Source organism: Podarcis bocagei (genome assembly GCF_964188305.1).
Source record: "Podarcis bocagei genome assembly, chromosome: 8".
NCBI classification, from domain to species: domain Eukaryota; kingdom Metazoa; phylum Chordata; class Lepidosauria; order Squamata; family Lacertidae; genus Podarcis; species Podarcis bocagei.
The window spans coordinates 41,943,974-41,967,603 of record NC_138133.1 but is presented as its reverse complement, the minus strand read 5'-3'; the positions used below and the strand labels follow the sequence as shown (position 1 = coordinate 41,967,603).

Here is a 23,630-nt window from a genome sequence, read left to right as displayed (position 1 = left end):
CAAAACTTAACTGGCACAGTAACGGCTTACAAACAGGAGTGATAGTAATATGTGCTAATAATCTTCAACGTCTACACTCTGTTAATACAAGCATCCATATCCTTCATGGATACAGACCTCATGAACGGCTTCTGCTCCAATACTCCATTTCAGCTGAGAGCAAGACAACTTGGTGTCACTTTTTCCTGGTTTGTGGTGATGCCAGGTTCATCCTGAATACCAAATTCAATGTGTGGCAATCACATTCTGAAAAGTTATTTCCTCTAGGCCTTCCACCCAACAACAGCCATAGATGCATCATCTATACATAAATATACAATTTTACCACAGAACGCTTTTATTTATAGCCTCTCTTGACTGGAGAATTTCTTCATGAAGTCCAGTGTGCCAATTTTCTTTAATGTTTCCAAACTGTATTTACAAAATACAATACAATCATATGTTCAATACTGTACAACTGCCAGTAAAAAAAGAAACCTTTATTAAAACAGCAATAATATAATTTAGACTTTACACATTATTCAAGCCTCGGACCCAAAATTCTATTGGAAAAGCTCTTTAGCAGGTTTCAAATTTCACGATGGACACCAGCACAGCTTTGTTTAACAAATGGCAAGGCAGAAATAAATTTATAGAGTTGGGTGATAAGTAGATGTTTCTGCAGAACAGAAGAAGTATTGTCATAAATTACTTTGACTCCTGGTAAGCACCAGCAACGCATTTATTGTGTGCTAACAACTTGCATTTGATGGAGGCTACTTAAAGACAGGCAGATGATTTCCCACCGTTATCCATGACAGTACATTAATCAAGGTCCTCTTAAATGTATCTGGTGATGGGCAAGAGTTGCACAACTCGGATATGGATCTAAAAAGTTGAAAGAAGGGGACTCAGTCCAGATCCATAAGCTGCAAGGTCTCCACATTTTTTGTGCAGATTTTTAGGAAGCAGGACCTACTAGAATCTGAATCCTCCTCTGTCAAATACAACAACAAACCCTTTCCTAGCTCCACCACTGCTGCAGGCTTGCTTCTTTCCAACTGAGGATTCTTGAAGACTAGACTCTGACATGTTCCCTCATTTTCTTTCAGTGTGCAAGACATGCACTGTGCCAGTTTATACAACACCATATTTCAACACTAAAAAGGCATGTCTCCCGTAATCTGTCTGGCAATCTGCTCATCTGTCGTCTCCTCTTTCTCCTTCTCACGATCTTTGTTCCAGTCTTTAAGGCCTTCTGGAAGTGATGTGTCTTCATCTAAGCTGCCTGTGCCTTCAACAAACTCTTCGTAAGTAGATTTTTCAGCAAATGGTCTGGGGCCAAGCATTTCAATCATATCACTTTTATCCAAAACCTCCTTTTCTAGGAGTTGTAAAGCAACCTGAAACAATATGCACACATATCACACAATTTGTACAGAAGGTAAAGAATGTAAACTGGCTTTCTTCCACGGCATGCAAAATAATAACCAAGGACTTAAACCTTTCACTGTGTATAACAGAATCAAAAGTAGCATATTACCAATAGCTACTATAACCTCCTCTACATTGTTTCTAAAGCTAGAGTCTAGTCAATCATACTCTAAAAACTAACCATTAAGAAGCTCACTACTGCAAGGTATTCCCATGACGCACCAACAGGATGTGATTATATCAATGCATCCTGGTTCCAAACTTCCTAAGGAATGCACACATTTTGCTTTCTCTGAGGCAGAGTTGCCCCAATCATTTTAGTGTTAGGGAAAGAGCCACGTATACATCCTCATGTCATGAAGAAGGAAATTATTATTATTTATTACCAGCCTATACCTGCAGGTCCCTATACCCACAATACAAAAAATACAAAATACATAATAAAATGAGAGCAAAAATGAACCAATAACCCCCCCACACAATACATTTAAAAGGGAATTGGATGGTTAAAGAGGAACATTTTCGCCTGGCACTTAAAGGTGTATAAGAAGAAGAAGAAGAAGAAGAAGGAGAAGGAGAAGGAGAAGAGTCTGGATTCAATATCCCGCTTTATCACTACCCGAAGGAGTCTCAAAGCAGCTAGCATTCTCCTTTCCCTTTCTCCCCCACAACAAACACTCTGTGGGGTGAATGGGGCTGAGAGACTTCAAGAAGTGTGACTCGCCCAAGGTCACCCAGCAGCTGCATGTGGAGGAGCGGAGACACAAACCCGGTTCCCCAGATTAAGAGTCTATTGCTCTTAACCACTACACCACACTGGTGCCACAAATGGGAAGCCACTGCAGAAAAGGCCCGTTCTTGTGTTGCCACCCTCTGGACCTCTCGTGAAGGAGGCACACAAAGAAGGGCCTCAGTGGATGATCTCAGGGTCCAGGTAGGTTCATATGGAGAGGAGGTCCTTGAGGTATGGTGGTCCTGAGCCAATACCTCATTATTGCTTAAGCAAGTAATAGGCAGAGCTGCTATTCTTGTGTAAATCTGATAAAGGGCAAATAAGGGCATAATATAACTTGTAGAGTCCTGCTACCCCACTAACACATATGCTGTGTATAAAACAGCAATGCTTTAGTAGCATATTGATCAAAGAACCTGGTAACCATTTCTGTAGGCAAATGAATACGCACCTTTTCCACCTCTGCCTTCTTCTCAGTTAGGAGAGACAATGTCCGTTCGTAAGCTGAATTAATAAGCACTCGCACCTCTTCATCTATCAGTCTTGCAGTTGCCTCACTATATGGTTTTTCTAATACCATGTCTCCTTGCCGAGGAAGCTCAAATGAAATTTGCCCAACTTTTTCATTCATTCCAAACTGAACAATCTGAGGATTGAATGACACACATTTTTAAGTGCCTTAGTCAAGAATGCTATGAAAAATATTAAGTCTTTATTCTAGCTACAATACTTTAGTATTAGCAGTTGCAACTAACCAAACCCTGCACCAGAGATGAGGAATCTGTGGCCCTCCAGATGTTCCTGGACTCCAACTCCCATCAAACTTGACCGCTGGCTATGTTGGCTGTGGCTGAAATGGAGTCAAACACCTGGAGGGTCCCAGGTTCTCCAACCCTGCTCTACATTACTGTCAGGATTTTAACCCTGAAGTAAAAACCAGCTCTTGGCAATCGTATTTATTCCTGTAATAGTCCATGTACGCTTACTGGGAAAGGTTAATGTTAGTGTTTGAGTATGGTCATTACTAATTACAAAACTGTTAGAAATCTATTGCATCAATAATCTGGCTCTTGAAGTATTCATAAAATATTAGACAACCAATAGTAGCATCCAGGCATCAAAATGCACTACAAATTGTAAAGTATTGTATACTACAAAAATATAAATATTAACATGTACCACCAGCATACAAATTATTATTTTTTCCCCAGGAAGAAACAGTGCTAGACTTTAGTGGGGGAGAGGGAAGCAAGCCTCCATAACAAATCATTAATATATACCAGATATCAGAAGTATCTTTGTGGCATGAGTGGTGTATAAAGCATATCAAAACAATACCAAAAAAGTTAAAACAATAATCTTTTACAGTAATTTTTAATATAAAAATACAGAGTAGTTGAGAGGCATACAAACCTGAGCATATGCACTCTGAGTAACTTTCCTTAGATCATCTTGGGCCCCTGTTGTGATTCTTCCAAAGAAGATCTGTTCTGACACACGCCCACCCAGAGTCATGCACATCCTGTCCAGCAGCTGCTCTTTGGTGTAAAGATACTGCTCTTTCGGCAAGTACTGAGCATAACCCAATCCTTTGCCACGAGGAATGATAGATACCTTGTGCAAGGGAAGAAAAGAAATACTTAAACAATCCAGCTGGAACACATGCAAACAGCTAATGGCAGCCACAAACTTGACTGACCTGGGGAAAAGGGTTTGTCTAAACTATTCCTGTCACAGCAGATCCCAAAATGCTCCATGAATCAAGCCAAGGTTGATGGCATAGAATTATCATCAATGTGCAAGTATCACAGAGGTGGTTGGGGAGGGTATGAAGCTAGCAGAACTCCTCTGCTAGGAAATTCAATAAATAATAATAATTTTACTTTTTCCAGACAGATAAGTAGGAATGACAGAACTGTTTCCCATAGTTCAAAGCAGTGGCAACAACTGGCATGGAAGTGAGTGAAGCTGCCACACTTTCTACTGCTTCCTCAGCAGCTGCTCAGAGAGGAAGTGAGATAGAATATACTTTGTTCCTCCTTTCTGATTTCTATGCTATTTATGATTAGCGTAGTCGCTGGAAGGAAGCTGAAATGCTAGAATGTACCCTGATCTCTAAGCAGAATTGAGATTCCCTTTATTTAAGGTTGACTCATGGTAATGCATCTGCAGGCCTGATAAAGACACAAAATTCTGCATATACCGTATTTTTCGCTCTATAACACGCACCTGACCATAACACGCACATCGTTTTTAGAGGAGGAAAACAAGGAAAAAAATTCTGAATGAAACAGTGGATGTATCATTTTTGTGCTTCATGCTGTGGCCACAGACATGTGATCTGATGGTGAATTTGGGGTAGCTCAATGCAAAGATCCTGAGGATCCATGTGGATCCATGCTTTTTAACCACATTTTTGCACCATTGCAGCCCCAGGCAACAGTGGGTGTGTGATTTTTGGGGGGCAGGCTGCTATGTGATCTGATGGTGAATTTGGGGTGGCCCAATGCAAAGATCCTGAGGATCCATGTGGATCCATGCTTTTTAACCACATTTTTGCACCATTGCAGCCCCAGGCAACAGTGGGTGTGTGATTTTGGGGGGGCAGGCTGCTATGTGATCTGATGGTGAATTTGGGGTGGCCCAATGCAAAGATCCTGAGGATCCATGTGGATCCATGCTTTTTAACCACATTTTTGCACCATTGCAGCCCCAGGCAACAGTGGGTGTGTGATTTTGGGGGGGCAGGCTGCTATGTGATCTGATGGTGAATTTGGGGTGGCCCAATGCAAAGATCCTGAGGATCCATGTGGATCCATGCTTTGTAACTACATTTTAAGTGGGGAGTGAAGGAAAAACACAGAAGGGACAAGAGAGCGTTGTGCAGAGAAGCAGCTGGCTAAGAAAGCAGGAGAGGGATTTTACGGGAGGGAGGAAAGAAAGGCAAAAGTTTCCACAAACCGAAGCCAGCTTTCTCTCTCCTCCTGCATGTTTTCTGGCTGCCTGCGAGGAGCACAGAGAGGAATTACTAGAAGGAAAGACCTCTGCTTTCCCCTCTGCTTGCCTGGAGGGGAGGGGATTTGCCTGCTCTTTGTTCCGTTTGAGCAAACACAGCAACGAAACAGAGGAGGGTGGGCAGTAAGACCCTGAGGCAGAATGCAGGAACGCTGCAACTTCCTCTTTTCAGGTTTCCCTCTCGGACACAACGCACGATTGATTTTTGCTGATTTTTGTTCCTGCGCTCCCCTAATCGGCTCCAGGGACACCCCCCCCACATTCGCTCCATAACACGCACAGACATTTCCCCTTCCTTTTTAGAAGAAAAAATCTGCGTGTAATAGAGAGAAAAATACGGTACTTTGCTCTTAAGAACTGAGCTGGAATGCAGCCATGTGCAAGCCTTTGTGAGAGATCCTTAATTGTAGTTGTGTCATGTCCCCTTTCTTCTTGAATACATTTTCCTACCAGTTTCTGAACCCCTAGTTAAGGAAGATTACTGTGGCTCAGATCCCTTGTACAGTGGTACCCCGCAAGACGAATGCCTCGCAAGACGGAAAACCCGCAAGACGAAAGGGTTTTCTGTTTTGGAGGCGCTTCGCAAGACGAATTTCCCTATGGGCTTGCTTCGCAAGACGAAAGCCCATAGGGAAATCTCCGGGGACCTCTTTTAAATGCTGGTGGTGGGGAGCAAAGCCTTTCCCCCCCTCCGGCCTTCAGAAGAGGTCCAGGAAGGCCGGCGGGGGCCGAAAGGCTTTGCTCCCCACCGCCAGCATTTTAAAAGCAGTCCGGGATAGCAGGGAAGAGCTTCCCGCTATCGCGGACGGCTTTTGAAGGCAGGCGGGGGGGAGCAAAGACTTTCGCCCCCCGCCCGCCTTCAGAAGAGGTCCAGGACCTCTTCTGAAGGCGGGCGGGGGGCGAAAGTCTTTGCTCCCCCCTGCCTGCCTTCCCGGGAGAGCGGAGAAAGGCAGCACGTTTCTCCGCTGTCCCAGACGGCTTTTGAAGGCAGGCGGGGGGAGCAAAGACATTCGCCCCCCGCCAGCCTTCAGAAGAGGTCCAGGACCTCTTCTGAAGGCGGGCGGGGGGCGAAAGTCTTTGCTCCCCCCTGCCTGCCTTCCCGGGAGAGCTTTTGAAGGCAGGCGGGGGGGGGGCAAAGAAGAGGTCCTGGAAGTGATCGTGCGCGCATCGGAGGAGGAGAAGCCTTGATCTCGCCGCCGTACCTGCGCTGCTTAGCTCCTGGATGCCCGGACCAAGGAGCAAGGCGCCCCGATCGCCTGCTTTCTTCCACCCCAGCCCCCTGCGGGATCGATGCCTGGAGGATCGCCGCCTCTGCAGGGCTCTCGCCCGGAGGTTTCCTTCCGCGAGCTCCAGGCACCGATCCGCTGACGGCGCCGGCGAAAGGGGCCCGCCCACATCAGGACGGGAGAAAGGGAAAGGCATCGCAGAAAAACGAAAGCCACGCCTTGTCCCTTTCGACCGGTTCAAGTCCCTCTCTCCCTTCGCGGAGGCTGTCAGAGTAAGCGCGGCTTCTCTCTCACCGTCTGGGCTGCGTCTCATTCACAACAGTGTGCTGAATGCAGAGGGAAAGGGCACCTCTCTGCTCTGTCCCCAGGCGCAGCGTCTCGATCAGGTCCTGAGAGGGTCGCTGTGCCTTTAAGAGTTGCACGGAAGGCAGAATTCCGTGAGGTGCAGCTCTCCCCCCCCACACCCCGCACGCGGGAGCAGCTGCTGCATCGTTCACCATTGTGAATGAGACGCAGCCCAGACGGTGAGAGAGAAGCCGCGCTTACTCTGACAGCCTCCGCGAAGGGAGAGAGGGACTTGAACCGGTCGAAAGGGACAAGGCGTGGCTTTCGTTTTTCTGCGATGCCTTTCCCTTTCTCCCGTCCTGATGTGGGCGGGCCCCTTTCACCGGCGCCGTCAGCGGATCGGTGCCTGGAGCTCGCGGAAGGAAACCTCCGGGCGAAAGCCCTGCAGAGGCGGCGATCCTCCAGGCATCGATCCCGCAGGGGGCTGGGGTGGAAGAAAGCAGGCGATCGGGGCGGCGCCTTGCTCCTTGGTCCGGGCATCCAGGAGCTAAGCAGCGCAGGTACGGCGGCGAGATCAAGGCTTCTCCTCCTCCGATGCACGCACGATCGCTTCCATCCGAGGCGGAGGCGCAGGCGGGCGGGGGGCGAAAGTCTTTGCTCCCCCCTGCCTGCCTTCCCGGACGGCTTTTGAAGGCAGGCGGGGGGGGGGCAAAGACTTTCGCCCCCCGCCCCCCTTCAGAAGAGGTCCAGGACCTCTTCTGAAGGCGGGCAGGGGGCAAAAGTCTTTGTCCCCCCTGCCTGCCTTCCCAGGGGCTTTTACATCGCCCCGGACAGCGGAGAAGTCCTCCGCTGTCCCGGGCGATTTTAAAATGCCGCCCGCCAGCATTTTAAGATCGCCCCGGACAGCGGAGAAGTCCTCCGCTGTCCCGGGGTTTTTTAAAATGCTGGGGGTGGGAAGAAAAGCCCTCCCCCCCCAGCCTTCAGAAGAGGTCCGGGGACAGACTGTCCCCGGACCTGGTCTGAAGGCGGTTTCCCTAGGAACGCATTAATTGATTTTCAATGCATTCCTATGGGAAACCGTGCATCGCAAGACGAAAAAACCGCAAGACGAAGAGACTTGCGGAACGAATTAATTTCGTCTTGCGAGGCACCACTGTAGTTCCTGGTTCATGATTCAGAACACATCCCACCATATCTTCTTTGAGCAGTGGCTAAAATATCCACTTAAAGCTACCAACCCATATTTTTTTCTAATCTGAAAATGATAGTCTTTTAACATTTACCAGTTGAAGAAATTGACACAATTCAGACAATCATACCTCAGGTTAATAAGCTTTTTGCTTGCATGCGTATCCCAGTTACAGTGCAAGCACTTTAAAAAAAACTTCTTCTAATAACTAGAAGCTTGTAATTAACCATAATTTTGCAATTACTCCAAACTAAGAAGCTGTGGTTACCAGCTTCGGAATAAGCCAGGCTAATATAAATCCAGCATTTAACCAAGTGTTTTAATATCCTGACTTATTCCAAAGCTAGTTACCATAGCTTCCTGGTTTGGATGAAATGGGAAACTCAGGTTAAGCGACTCGATTTCTCATGCTGCAAAGCAAAGAATGAAGGGTCTGTGTGTGAAGGCAAAAGGCTCGTTCATATCTAAACTTACTAAGCCAAATTCTGATTATCCAAATGTGATCGTTGTACAGCAAGCGTCTTGCTAAGTCAACATACCTTCAAAAGTGGATCAGCATGTTCCAAAAACCACCCAGCAACTGCGTGGCCAGCTTCATGATACGCTACTGTCTTTTTCTCCTCTGGTTGCAATACTTGTGTCTTCTTTTCCAAACCTTTGATTTAAAAAACCCAAAACGTTACTACTGAGGTGCAGATTTCCAAACTGGTGATAAGATAGCCCCCTAGAACCAAAAGATTTGGGGTTTCCTCCATCCTGTCCTCAACTTGAGATAGTTAGGCCTCACACTCAACAGACTATTGCAAATAAGGGAGAAAGATTTACTGTTTGATATAATGGAGAACTAGCTCCTTAAAATTATTCTCCCCTCCCCACCATAATCAAGAAAGATTATTGTTTGTATCCAGCAATTAAATTAAGAGATGAACAAAAGAACTGACCCACAACACTGCAAGAAATGTAATCTCACCTCCTATCACTCGTTCAATTGCTTGCTCAAAGTGTTTTTGGTTTATGGCATCTGAAAGATGTCGTGCAGCAATTAAGGCAGCTTCATTGCATACATTAGCTATGTCTGCACCTAAAAGAGTGAGGAGATAATAAACAGAGCCGTTTCCAAACATAACATCCATCACTTAACACAATGAGGATAACCAGATATGCAGTCAAGCACAATAACTAAAGTTCCCACAAAGCTGCACATTTTAGGGTGGGGGAGAGTAGTCTTCTTGTTGCTATTATTAAATAAAAACAAAATCAGAAACCCTTGCTGATCTATTATGAATCATGCAAATTCTGCAGTAGATATAGAGATAACCTCACTCCACCTCGAATCTGTTATCACAATTTCCTCCTAAAAATGAGAAAATAATACTTCTAGAAACGTACCAATTGCACAGGAGTAAAAGATCACCTACCTGAAAATCCAGGAGTAAGTGATGCAAGTTTTCGTGCTAAATTATCTCTATTCAAGCTGCTATCCAACTTCAAGGGCCTAAGATGAACTTTGAAAATAGATGCTCTTCCCTTTATATCTGGCGGCCCTTGAAGAATTTAAAGAAAAAGCAATTAACTTTACAATTGCAAACATTTCTGCTTTCTAATAGTTCCACTGACCAGCTTTAGCTAACATCTCCTCTCTGTTCTCATAGTTTTGAGTTGACATCTTTATGAGGTCAAAGTTGTCTACCAAGATAACTTACCAATGAAGATCTGTCTATCAAAACGTCCTGGCCTCATAAGTGCAGGGTCCAGGATATCTGGCCTGTTCGTGCCTGCCAAAATAACTACGTTTGTTGTGGTATTAAAACCTGTGAAGAAAATAAAAACCAAAATATTAAATATTCATTAGCGAAAATGGTTTTTCCAAAAGGCTATTGTGAATCTTAAGCATGCTATTTTGTAAATTCTGAAGTGACCAGAGTATTGGCGATTCCGCCTTCCGTCAAGGACTTAATGACTGAGCAGGTGAAGAGATCTACACCATGTTAAAGAATGAGGAAAAGACGCAAAACTATTGCATACTATGTAATATGAGTGCTTACAATTCACAGGACAAGGTACTTTCAAAATTCTGAACCACTGCTACTACAGCCTACAACTTCTTCTCTGGCGATCACTCACAGCCGAGTAAGATTGTCTTCCATAAATACGGTTTTAACAATGAGTCTGTAAGTGACTGTGGAGGCCAATTCTGGATCCACACGTCCTCCCATAGTGGGGACATTGGTTTCCAGGTGGCTTTATATGGCAGGCAATAGCTTATGAAATGGGAAACAAGTCAAAGAGCAGTATCCAACTAAGCTATACTCAGAGTAGAACAAGTGAAATCAATAGGCTTAAGTTAGTCATGATATCACCCACAGAGATGATGGGTTATGTCCCCCAACCGTCTTGAGCAGATTTGAGTGTGCCAAGGGGGCTGTAGTGGGGAGAGGTCTCATTGTGCAAACAGAAGTCTGTTTCACTTGGACACTGGCAGAGTTGGATACAAACCTTAATGTACAATCCCATACTATTAGCAATAAGGTTACAAAACAAAAAGAACAGAAAAATGCTTTCTGCTATGTTCATTCAGTATCATGAAAAAACAACAACCCTCTCTTCCTAAAAAAGATTATAAAGTCTAGGTTATATCCAATGTCAGTCATACTGTGAATAGGCCACTGAAATCGATCAAAAAGTGAAATCCATTTATTTCAATGGGCATAATCAGCTTGTGACTAATAGATATTATTCTACCTTTTTTTTCCTTACTAACAAAAATTATAACATTTTCATCTTCAAATATGTTATTACTAATAAAGCCATCCAACCCTTGAGGGGGTTATTGGTTTGATTTTGTTTTATTACGTGGTGGCGCTGTGGGATGTGGGTGGCACTGTGGGTTAAACCACGGAGCCTAGGGCTTGCTGATCAGAAGATCAGCGGTTTGAATCCCCGCGACGGGGAGAGCTCCCGTTGCTCGGTCCCTGCTCCTGCCAACCTAGCAGTTCAAAAGCATGTCAAAGTTCAAGTAGATAAATAGGTACCGCTCCGGCAGAAAGGTAAAAGGTGTTTCTGTGTGCTGCTCTGGTTCGCCAGAAGCAGCTTAGTCATGCTGGCCCACATGACCTGGAAGCTGTATGCCGGCTCACTTGGCCAGTAAAGTGAGATGAGCACCGCAACCCCAGAGTCGTCCGCAACTGGACCTAACGGTCAGGGGTCCCTTTACCTTTTTATGTATTTTGTGGAGGGCACCAGGGTGGTGAAGCTGGCTCTAACCAGCACTTGCCTACATTCCCTACTGCTTTTTAACAGCCAGTTGATTTTTGACATAGGTTTTCATAACAACGTTTGGTTGTGTCCTCATGCAGCTTGTTTCATACCAATAGGAGCTGGTCCAGGTAATTTGTTTAAGAATGAAGTGTTACTCTATATGTAAGTGGCAGTAGGAATGATAAACGTTTAAGAAACCAAATAGTTACCATCCATTTCTACTAGCAGCTGATTCAGTGTGTTTTCTTGTTCACTTTGCCCTCCAAAGTTACCCCGTCCTCTCTTCCTTCCCACTGCATCTATTTCATCAATGAAGAGAATGCAAGGGGCATTTTTACGAGCCAGAACAAATAAATCACGAACCTTTGAAAGAGAAAGAAGGTACTTTCAAAATCATGTAATGCCTCACAGCTAGTTGTCCATCAACACTACAGATTACAGTGGTACCTTGGGTTACATACGCTTCAGGTTACATATGCTTCAGGTTACAGACTCCGCTAACCAGAAGTAGTACCTCGAGTTAAGAACTTTGCTTCAGAATAAGAACAGAAATCATGCTCTGGTGGCGCGGCAGCAGCAGGAGGCCCCATTAGCTAAAGTGGTGCTTCAGGTTAAGAACAGTTTCAGGTTAAGAACGGACCCCTGGAACGAATTAAGTACTTAACCCATGGTACCACTGTACACCAGAGTGTTAGTATACGACATTAGACTCATTTGTCCGTCTATCAGGAAATTATATTGCAGCTAACATGTTAGGTTATAAAATAAATTGAATGCTTTTACAGTCATACTTTTGTTTTCAAACAGCTTAGTTCTTGAACTTTTTGGCTTCCGAACACCACAAACCCGGAAGTGACTGTTCCGGTTTGCGAACTATTTTTGGAAGCCAAATGTCCAACGGGGCTTCCGCGGCTTCCGATTGGATGCAGGAGCTTCCTGCAGCCAATTAGAAGCCACACTTTGGTTTACAAATGTTTTAGAAGTTGAACAGACTTCCGGAACAGATTCTGTTCGACTTCCAAGGTATGACTGTAATTTGAAAGCTGTAGAAATCAAACTCTGGAAAAGTGTTTAGAACCATGGGTGGTATTCAACTACTACATCCTGTCAGCGCAAGGACTCCGCCCCCCCCCCACGTGTGTGCCCTCCCCAAATCTGCTACAGAAGATTGGGAAAACCCTTAGAACAAATTTGGAGGTGCATAGGGGGAGGACATTCTGTTGCATAATAATAATAATAATAATAATAATAATAATAATAATAATAATAATAACAACAACAACAACAACAATAATAATAATAATAATAATTATTATTATTATTTATTATTTATACCCCGCCCATCTGGCTGAGTTTCCCCAGCCACTCTGGGCAGCTTCCAAGCAGTGTTAAAAACAGTACAGTGTTACATATTAAAAACTTCCCTGAACAGGGCTGCCTTAAGATGTCTTCTGAATGTCAGGTAATTATTTATCTCTTTGACATCTGATGGGAGGGCGTTCCACAAGCAGAAATCCCTGTGCTGACAGAATGAGACTTAGTGAACAATGAATTCCGCCCAATGTTTTTATTTCTACGTAAATACTTGAAACAAATGCTTTATGCTGGAAGAGCCAGCAGTGTCCAAAGTACAAGAGCTAGACTTGGATGAAGGAGACCTTGGTTAAAATTGCATCTTTCCCTCAGAGCTGGGACTACCTAAAATAGCATAAATTTCCCACACAACTCCGTTGAGAAGTGTGGAGAACCTTTGTGTACACTGATGATAAATCTAGTCTTTCTGCAACAGCCATCAAGTTTAGAATACCATTCACTTGTCCTTATCAACTGTTAGTAAAAAGGAGACGACAGTGGCAAAATGCAGTCAGAAGGCTACAGCTCTGAGGCAATAAGATTTCTTAGAAACTGAGTGAGATATCAGAGTTATTAATTAAAATAGCTTGCAGCCAGCTATTTAAGATGAACAGCTATCTTGATCATTACTGAAATTTAGTGAATTATCAAGCTTTTGGCCTACCAACCTTGACTGCGTCCTTTTAACAACCGACACTGCAATAACAGAGCAAGGCCAAAGACTTACTCTAGCAGGACCCACGCCGACAAACATCTCTAAGAACTCAGACCCATTGACTGTAATGAAAGGGACGTTGGCCTCTCCGGCTGTTGCTTTTGCTAGAAGAGTTTTCCCTGTGCCTGGAGGTCCTGTCAAAATAGCTCCCTGTAAGGTGTGAGAAAGGGTAAACATTACTAACAAATAAAAGCAGTGCAAATATTCACCTTAAATTTTCATCAATATGAGTCAATATATTTAGAACTCTGTTTCAGGGAAGTATAACATGTGTCCTAGTTCCACAAATAACTCAGAATTTTCTCTTTTTCCTGAAATGTTCTAGTCCTTGAAAAGGTAATTTGAATTTCACATAACTGTACAGTGGTACCTCGGGTTACATACACTTCAGGTTACAGACTCCACTAACCCAGAAATAGTACCTCGGGTTAAGAACTTTCTTCAGGATGAGAACAGAAATCGTGCTCCGGCGGTGCAGCGGCAGCAGGACGCCCCATTAGCTAAAGTGGTGCTTCAGGTTAACAACAGTTTCAGGTTAAGAATGGACCTCCGGAACGAATTAAGTACTTAACCCGAGGTACCAATGTATTTTGAATGGGAGTGCAAGCCGCATTATAGCTAAAGTAACCAATATTTGATCATGATCACACAAGATGGTCAGTTTAATAAGTCTTCACAAGATTCACCCACTATTTATTAAGATCCATGAGGAAACAATACTCTAACCTAATTTTTGGCCCTATGCTAATTCAGATTTTTAAAAAAATATCAAGTTGGACAAATAGTATTTGCTTGCAGGTAAATTTGAGTAAGAAAGAACAGTGTCCTCATTTTACTGAAAGGGAAGCACAGAGAACAAGAGAATTTCATGTCACTAAAGGAAGATTCAGAGTGTATGTGAAATGAGTTCTTATGATTCCACAAACTAATCAAAGGCTTTTATTCTTGTGATCATATTTTTAAAATTCTGATGTTGGGTCAGAATATAGGAATAATGCAAATTGTCACTAAATTTAAAAAAAATTCATCTCCAGCTAAAAGAGCTCAATAAAATAATGAAGTTGAAACTCCTTACCTTTGGGATCTTTGCTCCAAGATTCTCGTACTGTTTTGGGTTTTTCAGAAAGTTGACGAACTCCATTATTTCTAATTTAGCCTCCTCACAGCCAGCTACATCTTTGAACTTCACATCTATTTCATCCTTCAAGACTTTGGCTGTTGTTTCACCAACACTGAAGAGTCCTCCCATTCCCCGTCCTGTTCGGCCCATTCCAGAAGGTCCTCTTCTTAACGTGTAGAGCAGAAAGCCAACTATAAGGACCGTTGGCAACATACTCAGAAGAAAGGAACTAAAAATAAAAGTTGGGAGTTATTAATTCATTGATTCATAACAAAATATGGGATGAGGAGGAGACACATTAGAGCAATTTCATTCGTACATTATGAGCAACTTTGCTCAACAAGGTGCAATTTCAGTTAAAATATGATGGGCTACAACAAATCATGCACAGTTCATGGGACCTTTCTGATTTGTAACACAAATGTGCACTAAAGCTAATGAATTCCTAGATCAGGCTAACTTTATCTCTTGCTCTTTCTTACATTCCCCATTAGTTGGCATTCATCTATCTCAGGAGAAAATGGAGGAGTGCACTTTTGGAGATGAAGTCAAACCCTTGGGAGAGTTGCAGCACATGCTGCGGTTGTAGAAACTGATACGGGAGAGACATGTTTTGCTGCAGCTGAAGGCGTCTGATTGTGCTGCTGCAGATGCACCATGGTGTTTCTTCTCTCTGCCTTCCTCCCAACTGTTGCTCCTCCTCTAGTCAATGCTGTGGAGGCATAGCCTGATTACCTGTCTCCAGGCACTGCGATCATCTGCAAGGGATTCCCACATGGTGGGGTTGATGTTGCCAGTCTTTGTCCCGTTTGCAGACATATATGTAATGCAGAGTTGGTCTGCAAATGGGCCCGATGCCAGCTCTCCATAGAGCACATCCTTGGGGATTCTGCCATCTTCCATTCTGTGGACAGGACCAAGACTACGTAGAAGTCGCAGAGACAGGAGTCTGAACATTGTGGGAACGTGGGCTTGGGAGACTCTGTCCTGCCATGTGATACCCAAAATCCTCCTTACACAGTGTAGGTGGAAGGCACTGAAGTGTCATTCCTGGCAGGTGTAAGTTGCCCACGTCTCACTACCATGAAGCAGACTTCTCAATACGCAAGCCTGGTAGATCTTCATCTTAGTATTAGCATCACATCCTCCCATACCCTTTGGAGTGAAAAGCCATTGTTGGAGCTGCCTTGCCAATTCACTTGTCCAGCTCAGCGTTGATGGAGAGATTGCTGGTTATGGTGGAACCCAGGTAGACTTGTCTACCACCCAAAGTGTGTGGTCTCCAGTGCTGATGTGTGGAATGCTGATAATGGCTCAGGATGCTCACCCCCGTCAGGCTGATGGTAAGGCCAAACTCCTTGCAGGCTTGGGCAAAACGGTTGACGAGTCTCTGTAGCGCTTCCTCTGAGTGCTCTGTAAATGCTGTGTCATCTGCAAACAACATCTCTCAGGTAATACCCGTTGCGCTTATGTTTAGGTGCGGAGACGTGCTAGGCTGAACAGACTCCCGTCTCAACAAGTAGGATGTCCACCTAAGCTTTACAAGATGACAGTGTCCTTCCACAAGAACATGCATGGCACCGTCCAGTATGACAGCTCATCCTCGGACTCCTTCCCTATAAAGAGCAGCGTGAAACAGGGCTGTGTTCTCGCCCCAACTCTCTTTGACGTTCCCATAGCCTAGTGCAAATGAGAGAAAACCCTCCTTCTTCCCCCATGCATATGCCAAATCATTTGAGAGTGGTGGATGACAGGGGTTACCGACAAGCGCAACCAGAGACTGGCTTGTCACCAAGCCAATTCTAAAAGGTAATATCATATAATCCATTACAATTCCAATCATTTAAAACACTTACCCATCACTCTCTGCTGCATACACTACAGGTATCCGGCTCTCCCCTTCTATCCCCATCTCAAGCTGTGCAGTTTCCAAATTCCGCTCAAATGTGTCCACACTTCCAATATTGAACCAAACATATTGCTGTAAAAACAAATGCAATAACTCATGGTGTCTCGGTTTTAGCATTTTAAATTAATCTGAGAGAGACAAGATTATAAAGCTTATTTTAATACAAAGAAGCAGCTTAATTGAATATCCAAAAAGTTACAATACATACATATCAACTAGAGGCAGAAATTTAATATGCTGGTTTTAGTTGCATCGTTTCTATTTGCTGAAGAAAACACCTCCACTGAATGTGCATTTCTGAATGCTAGACTGGCATAATATTTACAGTGGTACCTCGGGTTACATACGCTTCAGGTTACAGACTCTGCTAACCCAGAAATAGTGCTTCAGGTTAAGAACTTTGCTTCAGGATGAGAACAGAAATTGTGCTCCGGTGGCACGGCGGCAGCAGGAGGCCCCATTAGCTAAAGTGGTGCTTCAGGTTAAGAACAGTTTCAGGTTAAGAACGGACCTCCGGAACGAATTAAGTACTTAACCTGAGGTACCACTGTATAGGACTTCTGCCATGTCTCCCATTGATGGCAAAAGTATTTCTATTATAGTGTTATACAATACTATGTAACAGGTGAAATCCCTAATAGGTATGGTGCAGAGAAACCACACTTGCACATCATGTTCTGCATCTTTAAGCAAAAAGCATGTGGAGATTCCTACAGTATGTAAGGTGCACTAGACATCAGATTCTGCACATGTTCAATACATTTTGTCATTTACTTGCAAGGGCACAGAGCACAGCCCTGATACATCAAAATAACAAACTCTCAGATCCATATTTAATATGCTATACAGAAATGTTTACAAACATAAATGATTCAACCACTTAATGCATTTGGTGAATTGAAAAAATTGATTTACCCCATCAATTGGCGACTTCCCTGGGGTAAAAACCACTCTAACAAAGCGCTTGTTCACCACTTCCAGCTTGTCCACCTGTGAAAGCACAACATACATTTCAGACAATAACTTTTTCCTCCTGGGAGAAGCCAAAGATTGAACCACAGACCTTCTGCGTGTAAAGCATAATCTCTCCCCCTGAGCTAGAGACCTTCCCTTTTGCTGTATGAACACGACCCTGTGAGATATTATTGTACTGAAACTGCTGAGGGCTGTTTCAAAATAAAAAACATCCAAAATCTGCTTTAAAATGTCTGGCCCAATACATTTTAAGTTCAAAATCTTTGTTCCAAAAGCAGAGGTCCCCAAATATAAAACTGATTCCTTGGCATTCAGGGCTTGAATAAAGAAACTATGCTGATTCTTCTGTTCCTTTCCACTTTGTCAAAGCTCCCTGCAAGTGGGATAAAACACTGCTTCTCCTCTGATCCTTCTAGCAAGCATGCAAGGACACAGGGTAAGGTGGAATGCTGTTTCATATTGCTGCCCAAGGCTTGGATAAGAACACAACAGGAAATAATAATGTGTCAGTGGGGTCTTGACTCAGCTTGTGTCAGACACAAAGAAAACAGGAGATCAGCCTTCTGTTGCTTTTCTTATCCAAACTATAGTGTGAGTGAGAGCTCTGCTCTGCCCTGTCTTGTCTCGGTGAGCAAGCAAGTCCTGAGAAATAAGGTTCCCAAAGTAAATAGCCTGCCCACTGTTGACTTATGGTCTCTCTTTTAGCCCACTACACTAATCTTATTCTTGAACTCTCTTCAAGAGTTTTAATAGCTGCTTGTTGTGTTTTTTTAGCTTGCTATTTTTATATTTTAAATTATTTTCCTTGAGTTTTTTGAAGCAAAGGCAGGAGAAGTTTCAAATAAATAATATCCCTTAAAAAGAGCCGTGGAGCTCAAAATGTCTTAGGCCATTTTCTAACAATATGGCTAACCTCTACTTTTTGCCAATTGCTTTTGTTTCTGGAATAGAAGCTCTGACCACATGCAGTAATTTTCTTCTTCTTTCTTTAATACAAATTCATCCTCAGCCTTTCCAGCTTCAATTAAATTATAGCCTACCCTGGTTTACATTCAGTCGCAATGGATAACTTATTCTGTGAAATGTACATTTCAGCTGAAGGTGCTTCAGTGCTACTTACCACTCCTTTGGAAAGGTAGTTGTTGGCAAAGTCCTTCCATGTGATTTCTCTCCCAGCATTCCTGAAGAAAACGTAGTATGTAGCAAAAGCCCAGAAAATTGCAGTGCCCATGAAATAAAAACGGAACTCTTTGTCATCCCAGGGAAAGTCACCCTAAAGGGGAAGGGGAAGAAGGAATACTGGATTGAGACTGACTTTTGTATGTGAAAATGGTGGGTTTTCTGATCTGCTGTCACAAAAGCAGTCCTATGTAAGCACCAATTTGTAAAAGAATTTTTTTACAGAATAAAAAAATATTGTGCATTAGCCTACAAAGATGATTTATTCATAAAAACATAAAAAAGTGTCTGGAATTACAGTCATGCCTTCATTCCCACCTACAAACCCTTTTCTATTAACTTGGTGGAGAGGCAGATTCACATATGAAATGTGCTGAGCTTTTCTGAGGTGAATGGGAATGCTTGCTTTGCAAAAGCCCACAAAATCTACTGCACTGCATACTGGGCCTTGAGTCAGGGCCACTATAAATCTTAGATTCATATAATCTTTCAGAGAAATTTAAGAAACACATAAGTAACTAAGTTTAAAAAACCATATAAGTCAACAGTATCCCCATGGTGAAAATAATCTGAATAACATTTAGAGAAGTAATAATATTTTACAGAACTACGAAACAGAATAAAGCAGGTTGCTAAAAGCATTGTCACAAAAAATATGAATTGGGACCTTTTGCATTCTGGACCACCAGTTAGTATCTTCTTTCTTGCCACCTTTTTTCCCTCCTCCTCCACTGCTTCCTCCTCCTCCTCCACTGTTGGTTCTGGAAGGGCGCTGGGAGTTGGCTTGCTTTACATCTACAAAAAAAGTTCACACGCATGTTTCTACAAAAAATAGAAAGCAAGCAAGCCTATCTCCCTGTAGTTCTTTGTTTTGTTACTTCTGTAATCTTTACACAACACTGATTCTTACAAGATTAACAGCTAGATTAGATGTTACAACACACACACACGGCTGTCTACAAAAATAGCGTTTGCTCATCTAATCCCAAACCTTACTCCGTACCATGGAACAGATCTTACTTTATGCTGCGACAGCAAAATGTTCTGCGCCTCCCCACCCTGTATCACTGACTGCTGATGGCATGGTGCAGGGAACACAGAACATCATGATGTCACAGCATAGAAAAGCTCTACCAGAAAGCATCAGGGGGTTGGGTGGGCCTAAATGTGTGGCAGCTGTTTACAACAGAAGTCACATATTTAATGTGCAATTTGTTTTTAACACTCAGAATCTGGACTAAGTTACAGAGATGTTACAAAGACTACTTATACTTAACTGATACAAAGTACTCCATTCTTTAACAAACATTAAAAGGCACACAAACCAGGGATATAAACAGGCCCAGTTAATGTAGATCGTTAATCAAAATGCTCAAGGAAAAAATAACAACAGCACAAACATCTAACAGAGAATTCAGAAATTGAATATGGTGATGCTGGAGCAGAAACATATCAATTCTACAATGTGAAGACCTGGCACATAAAATGTGACAACAGAAGTCACAAGACAGAAGTAAACTGTAGGAAATAGTGACCACTTTCATGGCCACTTCCTCCAATTCAAGTACTGACCATTGTCAAAACTAGGACACAGCAACATGGGCTTGTATATAAGAGCAGTCAAAATTAATAATAACCAAGGTGACATTTATTCTACATTTGAGCCTCAAGTGAAAAAGCAGACTGGTACCTTTAGTTTCTCCTTCTGAGCCCTTTGTTTCATTAGGTTTCTTTTCATCAGGGAAATATTTTTCAAAACCTAGTAAGGAAAAAAGCAGCAATAAAAATTGAGTATATTATATTATGCTTGAGGCAGTGAAGTCTCACCAAAAATAGCCTCACCATGAGTTTCAGGGAACAGGAAAAGAGGTGGACATGTGAGTTTCACATGTCTGATAAAGCTAAACAGGAGGGTGGGTAGGTGGGAAAAGGAGGAGATAAAAGCATGTGTGTCATTTAAAAATATTTCTGATAAAGAATAGTAACTGCCCAAGTGCCTTTCAAAAGTGCCTAACCTCTAGTTTCTAGAAGAACTACACTGCTGAAACAAGAAAAAGGTAGGAAGGTGGAAAACTGGAAGCAGACTTTTTTGTGGAGAGAAAGGAGGACTATTCTGAGAGCTCAGTCAGCCCTTGGACTGAAACAGGTGAGTCACAGCACATATGTAGCTTGAGATAGGGACAAAGAAAGAATAATATTCCTGTCCAGCTTCAGGCCTGGATTTAGATTGAAAAACACCTTGACTGGCCTTGGTGGCTGACTTAGACGGGGGATGAATAGTGAGCACAATCCTACTGGCTGTCCTGGATCTCTTAGTGGCTTTCAACACCATCAATCAACACTATCCTTCTGAGCTACTTGACTGGGTTGGACTTGGAAGGCACAGTGTTCTGCTGGCTCTGGTGCCTCCTGAATAGTTGATTCCAGATGGTTGTGATGAGGGGTCCTTCTGTTTTACCCCTTGAGTTTTGGCTTTGTTTTGTGTTCTGTCTCCCATGCTTTTCAACATCTGCATGAAACTGCTGGGAGAAGTCATTCAAAGGTTTCAGCTGCCATATGCAGATGACTTCAGCTCTACCCCTTGTTTCAACCTACTCATCTCAGGGAGGCTGTAGGAATCCTGAACTAAATGGTTTGTAATTAGGTTACTTGAAAGGCTGTCTACGTATGTATCAACCTGTCAGGAACCCATGCTCATGTAACCACCAGTGTGATCATTTAGGTTGGTGGGCATGAAGGAAAGGCCCTTCTCAGTGATGGTCCAACATTGTGCAACAATACAAGAGAGGAGTTTTGGGGAGATTGCTCTCTGACATGCTGGAAAGACGGCAGGACAGCTGTGCTTAACTTCTAAAGAGTAAAGTGCTGGGGCTCAGGCCACATTTTTCATTCTGATTGAGGAAGCAATGCAATTAAGGTGTAATTGTTCTGTAGCAAGGCAATAGGTCTCTGCACATTCTCAGAGCTATGCTCCTTCAAACATTCTGATGCAGCTCTGGTATTGGAAAAAACCACCATGTTTATTTCTATGCCGCTTCCCATAAAATTGTGACTAAGCAGCTTTAAACACATAAGATGAATAAGCGTAGTAGTCAATAATATAATAATAAGCTACACAATATTATTATTTTACAGCAAAAAATTACCTTTTGGAGGTTGGGAGAAGAGCTTCCTGTAAACAGCAATTACACTTGCAAGGACATTGCTTCTGTTTGTAGGAACTTGTGTGGCCACATGGTCATGAAGCTGAAAAAATGAGAATTGTCACTAAAAAACCAAGACAGTTCCTCAGCATCTTTTCAGCACAATCCTATGCATGCTTAATTGCAAATAAATCCCAGAGATTTCAATGGGGCTTACTTTCTAGTAAGCATGCACACAATTGCTGCCTTAGATTGCAATCCAAACCCTAGCTGGAGATCAGTGGGACCACCAAGGCATCCACAGCCCAGTTGCTCATGCTAGCCCAGACAGGGGAGATGGCAAGCAAACAGCTGCCCAAGCCTGGAGCTGTGCCAGCTATCAGGCCCATAATGGGACTAATACCGTTATGTGACTGCTGCAGGACCAGCTTGGGATCCACTGGATGCCAGACTGACTCAGCCCTTCCCTGCCCCCAGAACACACTGTTTCAGGGCTATCTGTCTGTATGTTTGTGCCAGTGGATACAAACTGACATGGGTACAGGGCTGGCAGGGCTGGACACAGCACCATCTCTGCCCAATATAAACACCTTTGTAGAAAAGGGTGTTTGAATTGCAGCCTTAGACTGCAGTTGTATACATTCATACATGCGTGTAGGTTCCACTTGAAGGCCTGTTTTTGCAATATGAAATAATGGTTATTCATTTAAAAGCAGCCACTCTCCCAGTTTCACAAATATCCTGGCCCATTTTTTTACATCATCGGAGGTTCTCCTGCACCACCCCTGATGTAAAATATATCCTTTGGTTTCATTTCTCAATGGGTACTCTGGATAGGTACACCTGGAATGTTGCCTGGGGATGAAATATCACAAATATCAAAGAAAGTGAAAGCTCCCTCCACAGTGTGAGTAAAAGCAGTTTACTCTACCATTCCTCCTCTTACTTTTCTAAATGAGACGCTGAAGCAAGTTTACAAAGAACAGATAAAAGCAACTGTCAACTCATCTGAGCTAGAAACCAGCTCACATATCACTTCTGTTATGAATTTAGCAGGTGACGTTAAATAAACCACTGTCTCTCAAACTCACACTTTGCCCTCAACCCGATATACAACAGGGGGATAATAATGATATACTTTACAGGGTTGCTGAAAGATAATAAAAATAATTATAAAATTACAAGAGTGTACAGGAAGTTCTTTGAACATTCAAAAGCACTATACAAATCCTTTTGCATACGGGAAGCGCAGTTCAGTGGTACAACCCATTTTCATCTGCAAAAAGTTGACATCTGCAAAAGTTGATTCACTCTCTGACATCTCCAGGCAAGACCGGTCAAGATTTGCTTTTTAATTTTTTTCTCTCTCAAAACCGTCAAGAACCTTTGACAGTCAGTCAGCGAAGCCCTTTGTGATCTTGTTGGACCAAGGGACTGTGACTAGCAAATGTGGCAGCAAAGGTGAGATGCTAAGCATTTCTCACCGTCACCATTACGGTGCTGAAACAGCCACGACACAAGCCGGTTCTCTCCTTTAACCTTCGGGGGGATAAGAAACGCCAGTTGCCAAGTGACTCCACGGGGACGGGACTCCCTCGTGGCGGCGGCCCCGGTCCACCTCCGACAGGCGCTGCCAGGAAGGGCGGCAGTGCCCGGGAGGCGCACCCCATTCCCCTTACGCCCTGCCCTTGCCTGACACGCACGTGACTCACCAATCTCAGGTAGCGCGAAGGCGCTGCGGGGCCTCGGCCCCAAAGCAGCCGCTGGGCGGCCCCGGGGATCCCGCCGGGGGAACGCCGGCAGCAGCCTCGTGACAGCCACAGGCAGCGGTGAGCCATAGTCGCCGAAACAGGACCAGCGGCCCCAAAGCACCGCTCTCTTCACTCACTCACTTACACAAACAGGCGAGCGGGTGGTTGGGGGAACTTTGGCCACGCCCCCGGCGCCGCGCGTGACGCCATCACGGCGCCCCATGACCCCTCCTGCGCGTGCGCGCAGCCTTCGCCATGCTCTGCCTTTTTTCGTAAGCCCCGCCTCTTTTGCCATCCCGGTGCAAGAACGAGACGACCCTATTGAAGCCTTGCATGTTAGCTAAAAGACGACCCCTGCTTGGTATT

The 23,630-nt window shown here is 43.8% G+C and overlaps 2 protein-coding genes across 3 annotated transcripts in view; both read right to left on the bottom strand.

The window, feature by feature from the left end:
- Positions 1 to 442: 442 nt before the first annotated feature.
- Positions 443 to 23,449, bottom strand: AFG3L2 (AFG3 like matrix AAA peptidase subunit 2). Of its 2 annotated transcripts, none has more exons than XM_081205597.1 (17): positions 23,226 to 23,449; positions 21,517 to 21,616; positions 20,061 to 20,129; positions 19,038 to 19,165; positions 18,312 to 18,464; positions 17,132 to 17,206; positions 16,164 to 16,288; positions 14,263 to 14,536; positions 13,200 to 13,337; positions 11,329 to 11,482; positions 9,565 to 9,672; positions 9,280 to 9,405; positions 8,832 to 8,942; positions 8,401 to 8,516; positions 3,560 to 3,760; positions 2,598 to 2,792; positions 443 to 1,382 (listed from the first exon to the last, which is right to left on the bottom strand). In XM_081205597.1, exons 1-17 carry the CDS (start codon positions 23,349 to 23,351, stop codon positions 1,140 to 1,142), a joined length of 2,442 nt encoding a protein of 813 aa, XP_081061723.1. In that variant the 5' UTR covers positions 23,352 to 23,449; the 3' UTR covers positions 443 to 1,139. The 2 variants fall into 2 exon arrangements, with proteins under 2 accessions (XP_081061723.1, XP_081061724.1); XM_081205598.1 differs by lacking the exon at positions 23,226 to 23,449 and adding an exon at positions 22,998 to 23,021.
- CEP76 (centrosomal protein 76) overlaps positions 9,688 to 23,630 on the bottom strand; it is a 138,401-nt gene continuing 124,458 nt past the window's right edge. The window contains exon 12 of the transcript XR_014010900.1: positions 9,688 to 10,847. The gene's annotated coding sequence lies outside the window, so the exon portion shown is untranslated. The remainder of the gene's footprint in view (positions 10,848 to 23,630) is intronic.

Bases quoted from the DNA above. Each gene is read 5' to 3' on its own strand.
- AFG3L2 (XM_081205597.1), bottom strand. From the start codon at position 23,351: ATGGCTCACCGCTGCCTGTGGCTGTCACGAGGCTGCTGCCGGCGTTCC. The intron at 19,166-20,060 runs GTACCAGTCTGC...CTTTTTTTGTAG, and splicing joins CTCAGAAGGAGAAACTAAAG to ATGTAAAGCAAGCCAACTCC. The intron at 9,406-9,564 runs GTAAGTTATCTT...AAATTCTTCAAG, and splicing joins TGATAGACAGATCTTCATTG to GGCCGCCAGATATAAAGGGA.